This window comes from Dama dama, chromosome 20, assembly GCF_033118175.1.
Source record: "Dama dama isolate Ldn47 chromosome 20, ASM3311817v1, whole genome shotgun sequence".
Classification (NCBI taxonomy): Eukaryota; Metazoa; Chordata; class Mammalia; order Artiodactyla; family Cervidae; genus Dama; species Dama dama.
In genome coordinates, this window is record NC_083700.1 from 58,396,677 (window position 1) to 58,416,203 (window position 19,527).

A 19,527-nucleotide genomic window follows, 5' to 3' on the forward strand; every position below is an offset into this window, starting at 1 on the left:
AGACATAATTCCATTTTAAGTTGTGAGAAACATTCAAAGCCTGAATTAATTCCTGAATGGAGCCCTACAGTACAATGTAATGAGGTAAAGAAATACCAAGGAAAAAAGGAACCAAAAGCAAGTATCAATAATTCACAACTTTTGCTCTTAAGTCCTTAGCAAACCATTTTGCTTTAAAACTTTTTACCCTTCTTGAAAGGCTTAAAGAAATGTTAAAACATCTTAGAAACCTGGCCCCAAATATATGTGTTTTCAGGAAACAGAATTGAAACTATGAATACTAGTCTGATAGAAAACCAGTAGGTTACACAGTGTCTACCAAGCACTGTGTTTCTCAGCAGCCCACATGTTCCATGAAAGTACAAATGGGAATGTTAGTTTGAATCTTGATTCCAGAGTATTCACAGTTACCTAAAAATAAGAGAATTAGATTTTAGGAAACTTACAAACTCTTAACAAAATGACCTTTTTATTTGCTACATAAATAGTGGTAAGTTATGGCACTTGATACTTTGTTCAGATAGGAAAGGTTTATGAAATCAGTAACTGCCATTTTGAAAAGAGTCTTGTTTCATAAACTCAAGACAGGCCTGTTCAGCACAGTTTAATACTATCCTCTCAGTCGTTTATAAATGGAATTTTCTTCTACTTGTATCCATTTCCCGGGGCTGGAAAAAAAAAAAAAAGTTAACATTCTGTAGGTAATAGCACAAAACACTCTTGGTTTGTCTCTGAGACTGAATTTATCTTCGGGGGGGGGGTTTGGGGGGGTGTGTGTGTGTGTGTGTGTGTGTAATTTTAAAGTCATGCTTATGTATTTTATTTTACTTTTTTATGCTTATGTATTTTAAAGTATTATTTTCATTTATAATTTAAAATGATCTCCTAATTTATCTTCAGGGGTGTGTGTGTGTGCGTGCGTGTGTGTGTGAGTGACAAGTTCTTAGGTGATGCTTCTGGTCTACCTTTCAATCCTAATTTATCTTCAGGGTGTGTGTGTGTGTGTGTGTGTGTGTGTGTGTGTGTGTGTGTGTGTGTGTGTGTGTGTGTGTGTGTGTGTGTGTGTGTGTGTGTGTGTGTGACAAGTTCTTAGGTGATGCTTCTGGTCTACCTTTCAATCCTAATTTATCTTCAGGGGTGTGTGTGTGTGTGTGTGTGTGTGTGTGTGTGTGTGTGTGTGTGTGTGTGTGTGTGTGTGTGTGTGTGAGACAAGTTCTTAGGTGATGCTTCTGGTCTACCTTTCAATCCTAATTTATCTTCAGGGGTGTGTGTGTGTGTGTGTGTGTGTGTGTGTGTGTGTGTGTGTGTGTGTGAGACAAGTTCTTAGGTGATGCTTCTGGTCTACCTTTCAATCCTAATTTATCTTCAGGGGTGTGTGTGTGTGTGTGTGTGTGTGTGTGTGTGTGTGTGTGTGTGTGAGTGTGTGTGACAAGTTCTTAGGTGATGCTTCTGGTCTACCTTTCAATCCTAATTTATCTTCAGGGGTGTGTGTGTGTGTGTGTGTGTGTGTGTGTGTGTGTGTGTGTGTGTGAGACAAGTTCTTAGGTGATGCTTCTGGTCTACCTTTCAATCCTAATTTATCTTCAGGGGTGTGTGTGTGTGTGTGTGTGTGTGTGTGTGTGTGTGTGACAAGTTCTTAGGTGATGCTTCTGGTCTACCTTTCAATCCTAATTTATCTTCAGGGGTGTGTGTGTGTGTGTGTGTGTGTGTGTGTGTGTGTGTGTGTGTGTGTGTGTGTGTGTGTGTGTGTGAGACAAGTTCTTAGGTGATGCTTCTGGTCTACCTTTCAATCCTAATTTATCTTCAGGGGTGTGTGTGTGTGTGTGTGTGTGTGTGTGTGTGTGTGTGTGTGTGTGTGTGTGTGTGTGACAAGTTCTTAGGTGATGCTTCTGGTCTACCTTTCAATCCTAATTTATCTTCAGGGGTGTGTGTGTGTGTGTGTGTGTGTGTGTGTGTGTGTGTGTGTGTGTGTGTGTGAGACAAGTTCTTAGGTGATGCTTCTGGTCTACCTTTCAATCCTAATTTATCTTCAGGGGTGTGTGTGTGTGTGTGTGTGTGTGTGTGTGTGTGTGTGTGTGACAAGTTCTTAGGTGATGCTTCTGGTCTACCTTTCAATCCTAATTTATCTTCAGGGGGGGGGTGTGTGTGTGTGTGTGTGTGTGTGTGTGTGTGTGTGTGTGTGTGTGTGTGTGTGTGTGTGTGTGTGTGTGTGTGTGTGTGTGTGTGTGTGTGAGTGACAAGTTCTTAGGTGATGCTTCTGGTCTACCTTTCAAACCACTGATGTTTCAGGTGAACCAAGATTAATCTCTAGACCAGAATGCTGTATCAGAGATTAGTTCTAACTCATGGGAATAAATGCACAAGCATAACTTAAGGTATAAACACTCAAAGCTTAAAGTGCAGGGTTTTATTCTCATTCCATCCTTTTTAAAACTGCCTAAATGGCTTTTCATAGAATAAGCACATACCTTATGGACCCATTCATATTCTCCATATTTAGAATCAAAGGTTCCTTTCTGAAGAGATCTTAATTTTAAGGTAAAACGTGGTCCAAGTTCCTGAATTCCCACTTTCTTTTCACTCTTGAATATGTATCTTAAAGATAAAAATAGTTAAGGAAATTAGTCTGAATGAACCCAACTATTTAGTATGTCAGTTTTAATTTCTCATCTACAATACTTGTCAGAATACACTGGGAAACAGGTTTATGTAGAAAACGTTTCATAATTGGAAGTCAAAGTCCAAGGAGTTAAAGTACTTTCCTCACCTGTGAAATCTGAAGAAGATATAATCCCGTTGATTGTGGAATGTGGCAACCTGCCTTCCAATAAACTGAGGATTATGGGGAAAGAGAGATGCAAACATACGTCCAATAGAATGACCCAGTCGTGTTGTAAAATTGTTCAAAATTATTTCTGGTATGTGTTCTGTTGGGTCTTTGCCTCTTCTCTAGAAAAATGAAAAATCACAACAAAGTGGCAAAAATACATCTCATTGCAGTTTCAAGTTTTAGAATTTACATGACATTGAAACATTTTAGTTATCTTAATGACAAATTACTATAGATAGCTTAATCAAACCCAAGAAATAAGATGTATCTAAAATTATGTAATACACAGTGAACACCAAAAAGAAAGTGCTACTATAAAGTGACATGTTTCATAGTCATGGAGGCTATTGCTTGTCTCCTGTAACTATTATAATCTCACAAGAACACCGTAGATAAAATACCAATTTTAATCAGAAGAGCAAACAAACATCATTATTAAAAATCAATTAGATTGGGCTTCCCTGGTGGTCCAGTGGTTAAGAATCTGCCTTGCAATGCAGGGGACACCAGTCACTGATCTGGGAAGATGCCACATGCCATGGAGTGGCTAAGCCCAGGCGCAATTACAGAGCCTGTGCTCTAGAGCCCTTGAGTCACAACTACTGAAGCCTGTGTGCCTAGAGCCCATGCTCCACAAGGAGAGAAGCCACTGCAAGAAGCCGGTGCACCACAACTAGAGAGAAGCCCCTACTCACCACACAGCATCACAAAACCAACCAGCACCACCTCCCCCCGCCAAATTAAATCAATTATAGGTTATAGCATTTACTAACCAGATACTGTGAGGAGACCCGTGCCAGTCAAGCAATGCATAAAACTCACCTTAATTTCTTTACGCAGACGAACACTGCTCATTTTAAAGTGAGCAGTTGGGCCGTTGGGCAGGTGACTCAGAATTAATCCATCTGTTCACAAAGCTAAGGACACATTGAACTCTGTAATCTAAACCTTAAGTTGTTTAAATAACTAGTCCTTTGTATGCCCGAAGGCTCCTAAAATCTGTAGGTAATTCAACTATTAGGTGAATAGGTGGGTGCATGTATTCCTTTGACTTGATTTTCACACCATACCCAAAACACATAAATCATGTGTCAAAAGACACATAAATCAACCTGAATCTTTCAGAAAGACAATTATGTTAAGCATTGAAATGAAGTAAGTGAAAGAGCTAAAATCCACTACTCTAATACAGGAATAAGGATAAGATTCTAGCATAACTGTAGCACCACAAATGGAATGTAAGTTTACCTCCATGTTCAGATGCTTTATAACCCTTAAAAGCACACTTTCATACATCTGTATATACATTTCATACATTTGTAAGGCCAGGATATGCAGTTTTGAATATCATCCCATAAGACCAGATACTCAAACTATCTTCTGGAAATCAAGGTTATTAGTGTTCTCAAGAGACAAGGTCTTAATTCTTGGGATTACTGTACTACAGTTTAAAATCAATCAATTAACCACTTACTGACCCTACCACAAACAGAATTAGGCTATATACTCTAAATTACAAATGAAATATAAGACAACTACCTACAATCAAGCCTAGCCGTTCAAGGGCTTTAAAAGTTTGGAATGCAGCTCAAGTCTTTGTAGCACAACATGATTCTTTCAAATACTTAAAAGGAGGTCAGAACTAGACTTTTAAGTATCTGCACACATAAGTTTTATAAAACAGATGTTGCCATCTTTAAAAGACACCAACATTCTCCTATTCATCTATTAAATTAGAAACTATGGTGGTTATCATCTGCAACTTCCTTCTCTCCCACCACCAGATCCTGTTCATTGCTTTTACCTTTATAAATTCCTCACTTTTATAGCTGCCTCTTTTACCCCAGGTGTTATTGTATTATTTGAGGTCCCTTGAGATTTTTCCACCCAGATTAGGAAAACAGTATCCTGCTTGGTCTGACTTCTCTTTCACCACTTCAAGTACATCTGTCTCCTAATATAGACTAATCAAGTTGGATTTAGACCTTGGTTCTGTAAGTAATAAGCTATGAGACTCAGATGTGCCATGGTATTTGTAGTTTCTCATAGCTTCTTATGTGCTAAGTGAAAAACTAGATGCCTTGAGAGTTTTGCCAGCTATAGGTAATTTCAAACTACTCCCATCACAGACTCATCTACAGATTAAAAACATCAGCATAGCACTCATACTGTGGCTCCGCACTCCCCTTTTATTAATAACCTCCTGTCTCTACATCTTGTTTCATAACTGGGAGACACTGACAGCCTCTCTAATATACCATAAACATTAATCCTATCATGTGCTTTTTGCTTATGCTATTTCAAGTATCTACAGTATTTTACTCATCCATTAAGGCCTGCTTCAAATGCCATCTCTTTTTACACTCAAGCTCTAAATATTCTCAGCTCTCACTGTTACTATAGCACTTGTCATTTGAGTTATAGTTACACAAATGCCTTTCTTCCCAATGAATCCATTACCTCTAAGATATACTTCTGACAGATACTATGCCTACTACACAGCAGATTATCAGTAAATGTTTGAATTCTTTCCTTCTCTTCAAGGTTTGGCTATACTCATGAGGTACAGCCAAAAAAAAAAAAGTATTTCTGTATCATTTGCACTACAAAAAAAATCATAAAATCTTAAGGGGATTAAGAGAAGTAGAAGTCATTTAACCTAAATGAAAGCTTGAATCTTTTCTAGAAATTTCCACTAAATTGTGGTTTGTATCAAAAGAAACTACAAAATCCAAATGTATCTATTCCTAAGTACCTGCACTGTACAAAAGGCATTACTTATGTTATTGCTCATCTCTAACACAAACCACGCCACATAGGACTCATCCTGATTTTTAGTAATGATTTTAGCAATGAAGAGTTTGAGAAGGGTCAGGTAGATTCATTCAAGTGCTACATGGCATATCTAAACTGGGTGGGATTACACCTGAGTCCTAGACTTTAGCTGGTAATTTGCAGTCAGAAATATATAGAGGCATTTTGTTACCACTGATGTGAAAGTTACTTTGTTATGAACGACTCAAAGGCTAGGAATGTAAAACACCCTATATAAGCTGCCAAGAGCACAAAGACTTATCCTACCCTCAAATTTCCATTTAGAAATAAGGAAGAGGAAAAAAGTGAAAGTGAGGAAGTACTGCCTGCCCCAAAACAGAGGAATAAAAGTCTTGAAATCTCATTTGGGGGGTGGGGGTGGGGATGACATGTTTTAAAAAGGCAGGGATTAGTATCTTCAAAGCAGAGCTCTTCTGGAATAGATTAAGTATTCAAGAAACTTTTTTCCCTAAACTCACAATCCAGCCAAATTATAAAATGACTAACAATACAAAGCTAGTTTAGTCTTAAAAGTCTCTGAAAAGCAAGTGGTGCAAGGGGATACTTGGAGAAGGAAATGGCTACCCACTCCAGTATTCTTGCCTGAGAAATCCCATGGACAGAGAAGCCTGATGGGCTACAATCCATGGGGTCGCAAAGAGTCGGACACGACTGATCAAGTGGATGTCTTTAATTAACTTATACTGAAAAGAATAAACGCCATAAAAGTTATTCAGATGGAAAAAAATAGCTTGTAAACCATTATTTTTTAAAAAGCAGTGTTCGTTGATTTTTTAAAATATGTTATCCTGGCAGCACGGAAGTACTATCCCCATTGTTTATAAATCCTTAGTAATTTTGTTTTAATAATTTTGACATTCAGTTGGTCATTTTTAAAGTTACTGAGTTCACAGGCAATAAGTAAAACAACATCAATGACAAAAACAAATCTAGGCATCCTTTATATGATCTTTTATCTCAAAACAGGAAGAAATACCTAGGGTTGAGGTAACACATTCACCTTGGATCTGAGACTCACAGTAAAAGGATAGGTTATTCTTGGTATCTGAAACACTAGTTGATACATAATATGGGCCCAAATTCCTACTTCAAAAATGCAATCTGTGACACCACTTCTGGCAACACAAAATCTAGCCATATCAAAATAGTTGCAGATCCCCAACTGGGAGAGCACCTTCATGCCTCTATATTTTCAAATGGTTATATTTTTGCAATAGGTATTCTTTCTCTGCCTTACCTCATTCTCCCATATCCACCTAGACAGGGTTTAGGCATCTTTTCCTGTCAAGCACTTCTTCCCTAATGTCCCCAGGGCAGATTTTTACCAAAGTTTGTACTGTATCCTGTATTTGCCTCTATAATTGTACTATCGACACAATATTTTTATTTGTTTACGTATCTATTTTATCCTACTAGATTATGAATTCCCTGAAGCTGACTTTCTCATTTATCTTTTACTAACAAATAATGTCTTGCTTATAGCATGTGCTTAACAAATGCTTGCAGAGTGAAAAGGAAAAATCAGTTCAGAGTTTTGAATAGAGATATATAACTCTCTGGTTGAAAAAATTATGTTCTAAAAGTTACAGGAAACATTTTCTTATTCTTTTAAATATATCTTAAAAGGGGTGAAGGGGAGACAAGAAAACTCCTTAAAAAGAACAAAGGATACTTGGTATCTTACGATCTTCATTAATAACAATCAGGTCTGTGAAATCTCTTGAGATGCACTGTGGAATAATTTTTTTCAGAGCCAGTCCTCTTCTGTAATAAACATGCGAATTTGGTATAACTGTAGAGAGCTGTTCACAGAGTCGTACTGTTCTCTATAAAACAAAATAACAAAATCCTCAAAAATGAAAAAGAATAAAAATCTAAGTTGCATATATTTATAAGGAAAGAAGTAATCATTATAGTGTTATTAATAGAGAGCAAGGCTAAGGAAGAATGAAATCCAAACAGTTTCATCCTCCATCAAAGGCTGATCTACCTAAAGCAGTCATTCTCAACTAGGGACAATTTTGTCATCAAGGGATGTTTGGAAATATCTGGAAACATTTTTGGTGGTCATGACTGATGGTAGTGGTAGAAGTTGGCTGCTATGGGTATCTAGTGGATAGAGGCCAGAGATACTGCTAAGCATCCTATAATGAACAGGACAATCTGAACAATAAAAAAATCCAGCCCAAAATGTTTAAACAATGCTGAGGCTGAGAAAGCCTATCATGAAGAATCACACATGGTGAACCTATATCACATCACCGATACATTTTATTTAGCTTATTTACAGGCATTAACTAAGGCAATTACTAAAAATTTAACTCTTCTGAACGAAGTTATTTTAAATAACCTATATAAGAAAATCAAGAATTTAAGACCTATAGTAATTGATATGTTTACCCCATGAGGTCTATCTGATGTAGTGATGAGAATCTTGGGAGAAGTTTGTCTATTGAAGTAAGAAGCAAATTCATCTGTAGCTTCATCATAAGCAACCTGAAAATGGAAAGAGAGGTCACTTTACATCAAACACTCTACTGGGCCAGCATTTTACAAGCAATTCTAGTAGGATTCTATTAACACTGGGTATCCGACTGACTTGTGATTTAAAGAGGGCCCAGGAGGGTCAGGTTAATGACAACATGAAGAGGTTGGATAATTTTATAGATGAAGAATACTAATATAAAACTGGAGCAAAAAACTGTGAAAAATAATTTAAAGAAATTGAGATGCATTCATTCTTGAAAAATGGATCCACTTGTGGGCAAGAACATCAAGAATCTTGCTTAAAGCTATTCCATTTCCCATACCAACCTGGGTGGTAAAAACAGTAACTTTATCAACTTCAGGACTAATGGTAAGTGAGAAACAGCAATCCTGGATGCAGAGGTGGTAGACCAGATTTGAGGACGAGCAGTGGACTTGGACTTGGACTTGGACTTGGCTGTGCCAGTCCAAGGTTACAGGCCTAGTTCAGGGTAGGTGAGGACCAGCCAAAAATTTCAATGAGAGCTCTGGAAGTGAAAAAATCATAGACGAACTGACATAATCTCTCCCCAAATCTTTGACTGACAGCTAAGCTACACATAAGAGAGACCTGAGAATCCAGTGCACATGAAAGACAAGGGAGACTTGAGAAATGGCTGCAGCTTTGAATGCATTCCTCAATCCACACACACCACAGTTGGCAAAGGGGATGTATGTCTTGGGGGCCCAAGGTTTCACCATGCAACCTCTACCCAAATCACTGGCTGACCATTAAGTCACACAAACAAATCTCTAGGGAGGAAGGTTAAAAATAACACAAGCTGAGTAGTAGTGTAATGCTACTGTCAGAGATTCCAGTTTAAGTCCAGACAAGTTACTAAAACAACAACCAAAAAATCAGTAACCTGTAAAAAAAAAACAAAAACAAAGACAATCCAGAGTTACTGCAATATTTTCTACAAGTGTCCAATTTTCAACCAAGATATTAGATATACAAAGAAACAGAAAAGTATGACGTATAATCAGGAAACGAGAAGTCAATAAAACTGACTGAATGGGTCCAGATGGTAAATTTAGTGACAATTTCAAAGTCATAACAAATATATTCAAGGAATTAAGGAAAAATACAGGCTTTACAGTAGATCTAAGATGCAGGAGAATCAATAATCTTGAAAACAGATTAACGATCCAATCTGAAGGATGGAGAACACAATCATAGCAAAAAGAGTAAAGCTGCAGAAATTTTTAGGATAATGTTAACCATTTCAATAGTGTGTTAGAAAGGCAGTCCCTGAAGGAGAGTAGAGGGCAGAAAAAAAAAATATTTCAAGAAATAATGGATTAAAAACTTAACTGACAGGTCCAAACTCAACAAACATTAAGTAGAATTTAAAAAAAGAACAATATCTAAACACACCAGTGACAAACTGGTAAAAGTCAAAAAACCAGAAAACTTTAATAAATCATATGCAGGGGAAAAATGTAATGACTGGTTTCTCAAAAGAAATAATGAAGGTCAAAATTCAATGGAACAGGTTCAAAGAAAAAAACAGGTCAACCAAGGATTCTATGTTCCACAAAATTTTTTAAAATATAAAGGCAAATAAATGCTTTTAAAAAGACAAAAACTGAGATAATTAGATCTCAGACCTGCTACAAAACCAAAGGCTTAAGAAAATCCTGCAAGCTGAAAGAGAATAATACTAAATGATCCAGAGGCAGGAAAGAAGAGGACTATAAACAGGTAATGATGAAGGTAAACATAAGACTTTGTGGGTGTGTTGTGTGTGTAAACTCTTAATTTTTTTTTTTAAACATGAGGATGTTTATTTATTTTTTTTAACATGAGGATGTTTAAAGCAGTAATTACAACACTGGGTTTATAACATAGACAGATACATAACAAGATGTGCTGACAATTAACAGCATGAGTAAGAGTGGAGGTCACAAAGCTATACTGGTGCAAACTTGCTGTATTTTACCAGAATTGTGTCAGTATTTACTAGAAGTAGGTTGTGATAAATCATTCTCCAGAACAGATCTTATGCTAGGACATTTCTTCAACTGAAAAGGACTGAAATAAAACAAAATATGTCTCAGACCACAATAAAACTGAACTAGAAATCAATAGCAGAAATCAGCAGAAATCGGGGGAATCCTCAAATATCTGGAAATTAAACAAGATGCTTCTTGAAAATTGTAAGCCAAAGAAGAAATCACCAGAGAAATTAGAAAATATCTTCAACAGAATGAAAATGAAACCACCACAAACACACCAAAATGTATGGAAGGTGGTTAAAGCAGTGCTTGGGCGAACACCAGAGTTTTATATGCTTATATTAGGAAGAAAAAATAAAATCAATAATCTAAGCTTCCATCTTAGGAAGCTAGAAAAAGAAGAGCAACTAAAACCCCAGGTAAGCAGAAATAAAGAAAAAATAAGGATGGGGGGAAACTAATGAACTAAAAAAATATAGCAAGCAAGAAGAAATCATCTTTCATTAGAAGAGGTACTCAGATGTAAATGATTAAAGAAATGCATCTTAAAACTTGTGGACTATATATAGCAAATGTGAATTTTATGACTGTAATTGCTCATCATAAAAAGATAAAAATAAGTTAAATAAACAAAAATAGAATAAACTCAGAGTATAAAAGAAATAATAAAGGTAAGAGGAGATGTAAGTGAATTAGAAACATTTAATAGAGAAATAAAAGAAAATAGTAACTTGAAGAGAATAACAAAACAGGTATGTCTCTGATGAAAAGCTCAAATAAAAAAATTAGGAATGAAAACAGGGTATTACTTCAGTCTCACTCATGAACATGTTCTAAACAATGCACTTAACAAACCAAAACAATATTTTAAGAAGACAAAACACCTTAACTAAATTGGATTTACCCCATGAATAGAACAGGTTTTACTGCAATAAAGGAGAAAACTGGATATTCATCTCAATATTTGCAGAAAAGTGCATAAATTATCTTAATATTTGCAGGAAAGGCATCTAATTCATTAGCAAATTCATTAATTAAACAAAGCAGCAAAAAAAAAAAAAAAAAAAAAAGGGAATTTCCTTAAGTCATAAGGAAAATCTACCATTAATGACACATACATTAATGATGATACACTGGAAGTATTCTTTAAAATTAGTAACATGGCATAGAGGATAATACTGCTTTTTAAAATTTATTTGACATTATGGTGAGGGTCTAGTAAGCACAAAAGAAACTGTTAATAGTTTGAAAGTAACAAAAACATATTTGCAGAAATGATTATCTAAACATGAAATGAAAACATTCAGAAAAATTATTACAAGTGAATTCTACTGATTAAAAGATCATGATTCAAAAATCAATCTCATTTTTGTAAATCAGCAAATCAAATAGTTTTCAGAGAGATGTGATGTATACTAACAAAAAAATGTAAGATACCCAGGAATAGTTCTAACAAGATTTATATGTATAACTTGTATGGAGAAAATAATGATATTCACTGAAATACATTTTCAGTATTTAAAGGCCCAGTGAAGCAAAATTAGAGATACCAAAGGAACATTTCATGCCAAGATGGGCACAATAAAGAACAGAAATGATATGGACTTAACAGATGCAGAAGATATTAAGAAGAGGTGGCAAGAATACACACAAGAACAATACAAAAAAGATCTTCACGACCCAGATAATAATGATGGTATGATCACTCACCTAGAGCCAGACATCCTGGAATGCAGAGTCAAGTGGGCGTTAGGAAGCATCACTATGAACAAAACTACTGGAGGTGATGGAATTCCAGTTGAGCTATTTCAAGTCCTAAAAGATGATGCTGTGAAAGTGCTGCACTCAATATGCCATCAAATCTGAAAAACTCAGCAGTGGCCACAGGACTGGAAAAGGTCCGTTTTCATTCCAATTCCAAAGAAAGGCAATGCCAAAAAATGCTCAAACTGCCTCACAGTTGCACTCATCTCACATGCTAATAAAGTAATGCTCAAAATTCTCCAAGCCAGGCTTTAGCAATACGTGAACCGTGAACTTCCAGATGTTCAAGCTGGATTTAGAAAAGGCAGAGGAACTAGAGATCAAACTGCCAACATCTGTTGGATCATCGAAAAAGCAAGAGAGTTCCAGAAAAACATCTACTTTTGCTTTATTGATTATGCCAAAGCCTTTGACTGTGTGGATCACAATAAACTGTGGAAAATTCTTAAAGAGATGGGATACCAGATCACCTGATCTGCCTCTTGAGAAATCTGTATGCGGGTTAAGAAGCAACAGTTAGAACTGGACATGGAACAACAGACTGGTTCCAAATAGGAAAAGGAGTACGTCAAGCCTTTATATTGTCACCCTGCTTATTTAACTTATATGCAGAGTACATCATGAGACACGCTGGGCTGGAAGAACCACAAGCTGGAATCAAGATTGCCAGGAGAAATATCAATAACCTCAGATATGCAGATAACACCACCCTTATGGCAGAAAGCAAAGAAGAACTAAACAGCCTCTTGATGAAAGTCAAAGAGGAGAGTAAAAAAGCTGGCTTAAAACTCAACATTCAGAAAACTAAGATCATGGCATCTGGTCCCTTCACTTCGTGGCAAATAGATGGGGAAACAATGGAAACAGTGGCAGACTCTATTTTTGCGGGCTCCAAAATCATTGCAGATGGTGATGGCAGCCATGAAATTAAAAGACGCTTACTCCTTGGAAGGAAAGCTATGACCAAACTAGATTAGCATATTAAAAAGCAGAGACATTACAATATTGCCAACAAAGATTCATCTAGTCAAGGCTATGGTTTTTCCAGCAGTCATGTATGGATCTGAGAGTTGAACTATAAAGAAAGCTGAACACTGAAGAATTGATGCTTTTGAACTGTGGTGTTGGAGAAGATTCTTGAAAGTCCCTTGGACAGAAAGGAGATCCAACCAGTCCATCCAAAGGAAATCAGTCCTGGGTGTACATTGGAAGGACTGATGCTGAAGCTGAAACTCCAATACTCGGGTTACCTGATGTGAAGAACTAACTCATCTGAAAAGACTCTGATGTTGGGAAAGACTGAAGGAGGGAGGAGAAGGGAACAACAGAGGATGAGACGGTTGGATGGCATCACAGACTTAATGGACATGAGTTGAGTAAACTCCGGGAGTTGGTGATGGACAGAGAGGTCTGGCGTGCTGCAGTCCATGGGGTTGCAAAGAGTCGGACATGACTGAACGACTGAACTGAAACAATACATATATATATATACATACATATATACTAAGACTTCCCTGGTGGCTCAGACGGTAAAGCATCTGCCTACAATGTGGGAGACATGGGTTCAATCCCTGGGTTGGGAAAATCCCCTGGAGAAGGAAATGGCAACCCTCTCCAGTGACTCTTGCCAGGAAAATCCAAAGGATGGAGGAGCCTGGTAGGCTACAGTCCATGGGGTCGCAAAGAGTCGGACACAACTGAGCCATTTCACTACCTACATATATACAATTATATATAATTCTATATATGTATATATATATATATATATATATATATATATAGTGGATACACACACACACACACACACACACAGGGTTGGCCAAGAAGTTCATCCTGTAAAACATTCCATTAAGAAGGCACAGAAAAACCCGCATGAACTTTTTGGCCAACCCAATACTACCTAGATTCTGACACTGATCTGATTTAGTATGATTCATACTTTTACATGGAAGATGAAAGATCCAGGAAGATAACACTCTTGAAGAGAGGGATTTGAGGACGAGGGGCATCTTTCCTTCACAGCTATCAAAACTTACCATGAAGCTAAATAATCAAGAAAGTAAAGAACTGATCCAGTGACAAGCTACCAAAAAAAAAAAGACTCAGCACATATGGACAACTAATATATCACACAGCACTACAATTTACTATGAGAAAGACTGTACTACTTCAAAAATGGTGCTGGGAAACTGGTTATGGAGTGGAAGAAAGAAACTGATTTCCTTTCTCACTCTAATAAGAGAAATCCGTTTCTGATAATTAAGTACATGAATGTGTTTTAAAACCTTGACTCTTTCACTGTACTACTGCAAACTAAAGGGAAAAGTGAAAGATTATCTTGAAACCAAGAGTTTTATATGGACACACAAAAAAATAGCATCAGATTACCTTAGTTGTCAAAATGTCTAACAAATACTACAAAAATCTATAGCAAAAATTTATAAAACAAGGACTGCTTTTCAAATGACATTAAAAAACACTGGAAATATTATTGATTAAATGACAAATAAGTCTATCTGCATAAAATACCTTTTGAGAAAACAAATAATTATTGCCATTTTCTACAGCATTGTTGGAAAACCCAATTATGAAATAATCTTCAACAAATAATAAGATAATATGCCAGCATTATAGCTAAATCAATCCATTATACAACTTCACCAGCTAGTACTTTAAATTAAACACTGGCATAAGAACAGATAATTTATCAAATGTGATTATCCAAATTTATTTAAGACCTCTAACATTTACCTCTTCATCATTAGGATCTACTATGGTTTCATCATACACTCGCTGGTTGTCAATAGTCTTGGGTACAGGCTTTGGTGGAGCCTAAATAAAAGAAAAAAATGTTAAGTCTGGGAAGCATTTCACATTAATAATTTTGCATTATGCTTGGGGAAGAATAACAAAAATCTGCAAATAATGCAAAAACTCAATCCGTCCCTCTTTCAACCCACTGCTACATCAGTCCTAGTAACCATAATATTGAGTAAGAGACTTTTTAACTCTCTGAGCACACACAAGCACTTACTGGAAGCATTGCTGACAGGATAAAATGGCTTAAAACCAGGCAAAAGTAGCAGAAAGAGAAGACAGAATTCAGGATGATTATTCAAAAAGATGAAAAATATCAAACATAACAGAAAAATTACAAAGGTACATATTTAGGTAGCTTTGTTCGAATACTTTCAGAAAGCTATTCAGAAATATCTAACAAAGGCTACAAATCTGTATCTTTCTGCTGAACTAGTAATTCTAGTTTAGAGAATTTATGGTAAGGAATGAAAAGGGGAGCAATTTATACAAAGAAATATGTATAATCACTATGGTTAGTGGAAATGAACAGTAAACAGGGCAAATGCCCAACAACAAGATAATGACTATGGCAGTGCCAACTTAACGGAATACCATTAGCATCAGCAATCACATACACTCAGCTTAGATCAAGAAATTGTGTAAATGAAATTTTAAGGAGCAAGAACACAAAACCATAACCATACACTGATTAAAACTAATCTAAAATATATGTACACTAACAGAGATGAATATGACCTGACAAACTATTTAGGAATTCTTTTGTATTATTTTATGAAATGAATATTAAATTTTAAGTAATTTTTTAAAAAGAGGCAGTTCTAGATCATCTATCAATCCAAAAACAAGAATGGTGGTATTTTCAAATGGTGATCAGCATATTAATTTGCTGTAACTAACTGATTATTGAGTTAAAAAGAGACTAACACTACTTGATAGGATTTTGCAGGTGAAAACAGTCTTAATGTTGGAATTTCCTATGATTTAATCTAATACCATTCAAGAGAATTCATGAAAAAGTAGTATTTAGTTTGTATACACTATATATGTATATAGTCTGTATTTTTCCCTTCCTCAAAAATGCTTATTATTACTTGGTACTCCATCTTAAGTAAAAGATGGAAGGAGGGGGGAGTTGAACATTTTTAAAATTTTGCAAGTATAAAACACAACCTAGAACTATAAATAAAATGAAAATGACTTAGCTGTGCAATAATGCAGAAGCATTCAATAGTTCTTTTAAAATTTTTCAATAGAAAGATTTCACTTTTTGTCAGTATCACAAAAACAGTTAAATCCTTTCTTGATGCTCTCTTCTTTGCCACAATCCACTCAGGTGTCTCACCTTCCTCCTACTCCCCATTCTCACTCTTCACGGGTTATATTCTCTGTCAGCTCTCAGTCTCACACATCCCAACCCTACAACAGAAGAGGCTCTATCATGCCCTTCTTCAGCCTAGCATAACAAAATGCCTTTGCTTGAAGTCTGAAGAACTCCAGTTAGAGGCCTATGGTGGGGAGCTTCTCCATTCCCAGTCAGGGATAATGTATCTCTGCCTCTCAAACACATGAAGTTAAGTAAAATAAGCAAGCTGGAAGTATACACACCACTTTGAAATTCTGAAAACATGCAAAATACCACTACTACTGTATTTACTGTTTATGCACACAAAAATAAAGGAAACAAATAAAGTGCATGGCAATAATAAAAAGCAATTTCATGAGTTATTGTCTTTTTTTTTGACCCTGCTTCGAGACAAAAGGGATCTTAGTTCCCCAATCAATTGAGGACTAAACCCTTGCCTCCTGCAGGGGAAGTGTGGAATCTTAACCACTGGACTGCCAGGGAAGTCCCAATGAGTGGTTGTCTTTGGAGGGGAAAGCAATCAGAAAATACCACACAAGAGACTTGAACACTATTTACTAATGCATAATTTCTTGAGTAAAGGATAGAAAGGGGTGTGCTATATTGTTTTTATATCATTTTAAACATTCAAAATATTTCATAATAAATTTTAAAATAGTGATTCAATGTAAGTATCAGGGAACATTCCTTAATAGAAGATACAAAGCAGAGGACTAAAAATTTTATTTACCTTATCACCAAGAGCTTCTCTCTCTTTTTTAAGTTTTTTCTTAGCTGCCAACTTTTCCTAAAGGATTTAAAAAAGAAAAGAACAATATTGAGAAACTACTAGTTACATAGCAAACACATAATGAAATTACTAATGCAATGAATATTTAAACTGACCAGTCTTAGAACTGAATTAAAATAAACATCCAGACTTAGATGTTCACACCTAAGTAATTGTAAACCAGATGATCTTGCTCCCTCAAAATAATCTAAATTGACAAGTTTGAATATTTAAAATTTCATTAGCTTTATCTTTTACTCTAAAGCCTCAAATAAAATGAAAGTGCAAAATGTATACTAAGTAAGTTAACAAGCTTTTGTTATTTTGCATTCCTAACAAGTTGCAACCTAAAGAAAACTTATGGCTATTCTTGAAAAGTGCTAAAAATAATGAGTTTTCACACTGGTTACAATAAATCCATTACTAGTTATTCAAACATTTTATAATCAGAATATGCTTTTATTATTCAGAATCTGGAGGATGTTACTGTAAATCTGTAACTTCTGGGGACTTCAGAACAGGATGCTTGACACACAATATAAAATAAAAAATTTCTTCTCCCTAGCGCCTGTTGATCCTCAATCCACCAGGTCTCCGATTAGAAATTACAGACCCAAGACATCTAGGACACCCTTTCCTGATACTTGCGCCACAAAATGGGTTTTTTGTCCTTCCAGGTACTCCAATAGCACTTTGTCACCTACGACAAATAAGACACCGTGCAGGGCCTTAACAAGTCTAGCAAGAGGCAGCAGGCAAGTAAAAAGAATATTGTGTATGAATTTTCGCCATATGCAATAAGCAACTTGCTTCCAAGCGTAATTTAATCACAAACGAGCACTATGACTTTGGGCTTTATCTCTTTCTATGTGCTTACCACCTAGACTGGTATAAGGACAATGCGGGAAAGAGTAAATCCAATTTCCAGGAACTTGACAGTCTAACTTCGGTAAGAGCGGCTACCGCAATCAGAGAAGGATCATTTTGGATGTTTGTACTGCCTGTACTGCAGATTTTAGGCATTAGTCAACGTTAGGTTGACGGGGTAAATCGGAGACGAAGATTTTTGCCTTCTAAGTCTGGCGGGTGGGGGGGGGGGGGTGCGGCGCAGAGGAGCCAGGCAGGAAAGTAATTTTTAATACTAGGAGAGCAAGGTTTCTTGCTTTCTTTCGCAACCGAGGACAACAGAGCTGACAAGGAAAGCAATCCTTGCTGCTCAGACGGAAAGCTGGGCCGAGAGTGTGGTAAAAGTGAGGGTGCAAGAACCAGGGCAGGGACCAGGGCAGGGTTGCTTGGCCCCTACCCCTTCCGGATTAATAAGCGCCGCCTGCGACCTGGGCAGGGGTGACCACGCATGTGCATCATCCAGCCCGCCCCACCCCACTGGCTCGAGAGCGACACCGCGCACGCGCCCTGGCGACTCCGCCGCCTCATACCTTCCGCTGTTGCTGTTTCCACCGCGTGAACATTAAGTGTCGCCGCTGTTTGTTCTTAATTTCCGAAATGCTGAATCCTGGAGGAAAGGCAGCCGTCGTTGGGGGTTGGACCCCGCTTTCCGTCGTCCCATCCTCACCGACTGCAGCCTCCTGAGCTGCTTCGGGAGCGGCTTTGCGTTTCAGGCCTTTCTTCCCGCTGCCTCCGCTCTTATCTCCGGCCTTCGCCATGGTATTTTTGCTCTTTGTGGTCTGTACGGAAACGGAAGTAGCTTCTTCTTCCCACCCCGTCCTTAAGCTTTTATTTCCGGGTCGGGAAGTTCTTAAAGGAAAGTTATGTTTGCTGAGTTTTATCAGTTTAAGGAGGTGCTGAAATTTAGGCTTGAGGAGAGTATACGGAGCTTGCCCAGGCGTGTGAACTGTGAAATGAGTTGCTGAAATCCATTATTGACTGTTATCCATGTGAGAGCCCTTCAAACCTAAATGTTAGTTGCTCAGTCCTGTCGGACTCTGTGTGACCTCATGGGCTGTATGTAGCCTGCCAGGCTCCCCTATCCATGGAATTCTCCAGGCAAGAATACCGGAGTGGATTGCTATTTCCTTCTCCAGGGGATCTTCCCCACCCAGGGATAGAACCTGGGTCTCCTGCATTGCAGGCGGATTCTTTACCACTGAGCCACTATGGCCTAAGTACAAAACAGTCTTTATAGAGTTTACATTGTACTAGAAACTAAAATGATCTCCCAAATAATTACTGTGGTAAGCTATTAAATATGCATGGTGTTGTAAAAATAGAACAGGATAAAAGAAGATGAGGGGATAAAGGGACGGGTTATAGCTCTTAAATAGGATTCTGAGAGTGGTCTTAATTATTGAGCAGAGATTTGAAGGGCATATGGGTTTCCCTGGTGGTTTAGGGGTAACGAACTTGGCTGCAATGCAGGAGCCCCCGGTTCCATTCCTGAGTCCGGAAGATACCCTGGAGAAGGAAATGGCAACCCGCTCCAGTATTCTTGCCCCAGAATTCAAATGGACAGAGGAGCCTGGTGCGTTACAGTCCACGCGGTCCGAAAAGAGTGGAACACCACTTAGTGACTAAACAATAACAACAAATGGAGCATACAGTGCGGTTATCTGGGGGAAGAGCTGTTAATATGAGAAAAGCAAAGCTTTTTATCTAGGAGAAAAGCTGTCCAGGCCAAGGAAACATTCAGCTCCAAGGCTTCAG

At 37.3% G+C, this 19,527-nt stretch overlaps 2 protein-coding genes across 6 annotated transcripts in view; one reads left to right on the top strand and one right to left on the bottom strand.

Moving 5' to 3' along the window:
- Positions 1 to 452: 452 nt before the first annotated feature.
- On the bottom strand, positions 453 to 18,537 carry RPF1 (ribosome production factor 1 homolog). Its single transcript, XM_061121519.1, has 9 exons — positions 18,303 to 18,537; positions 16,828 to 16,884; positions 14,666 to 14,746; positions 8,066 to 8,161; positions 7,338 to 7,491; positions 3,653 to 3,735; positions 2,768 to 2,949; positions 2,469 to 2,595; positions 453 to 668 (listed from the first exon to the last, which is right to left on the bottom strand). Exons 1-9 carry the CDS (start codon positions 18,528 to 18,530, stop codon positions 627 to 629), a joined length of 1,050 nt encoding a protein of 349 aa, XP_060977502.1. The 5' UTR covers positions 18,531 to 18,537; the 3' UTR covers positions 453 to 626.
- Positions 18,392 to 19,527, top strand: part of LOC133041134 (uricase) — a 124,517-nt gene continuing 123,381 nt past the window's right edge. For all 5 annotated transcript variants that reach the window (XR_009689167.1, XR_009689168.1, XR_009689166.1 and 2 more), the window contains exon 1: positions 18,392 to 18,531. The gene's annotated coding sequence lies outside the window, so the exon portion shown is untranslated. The remainder of the gene's footprint in view (positions 18,532 to 19,527) is intronic.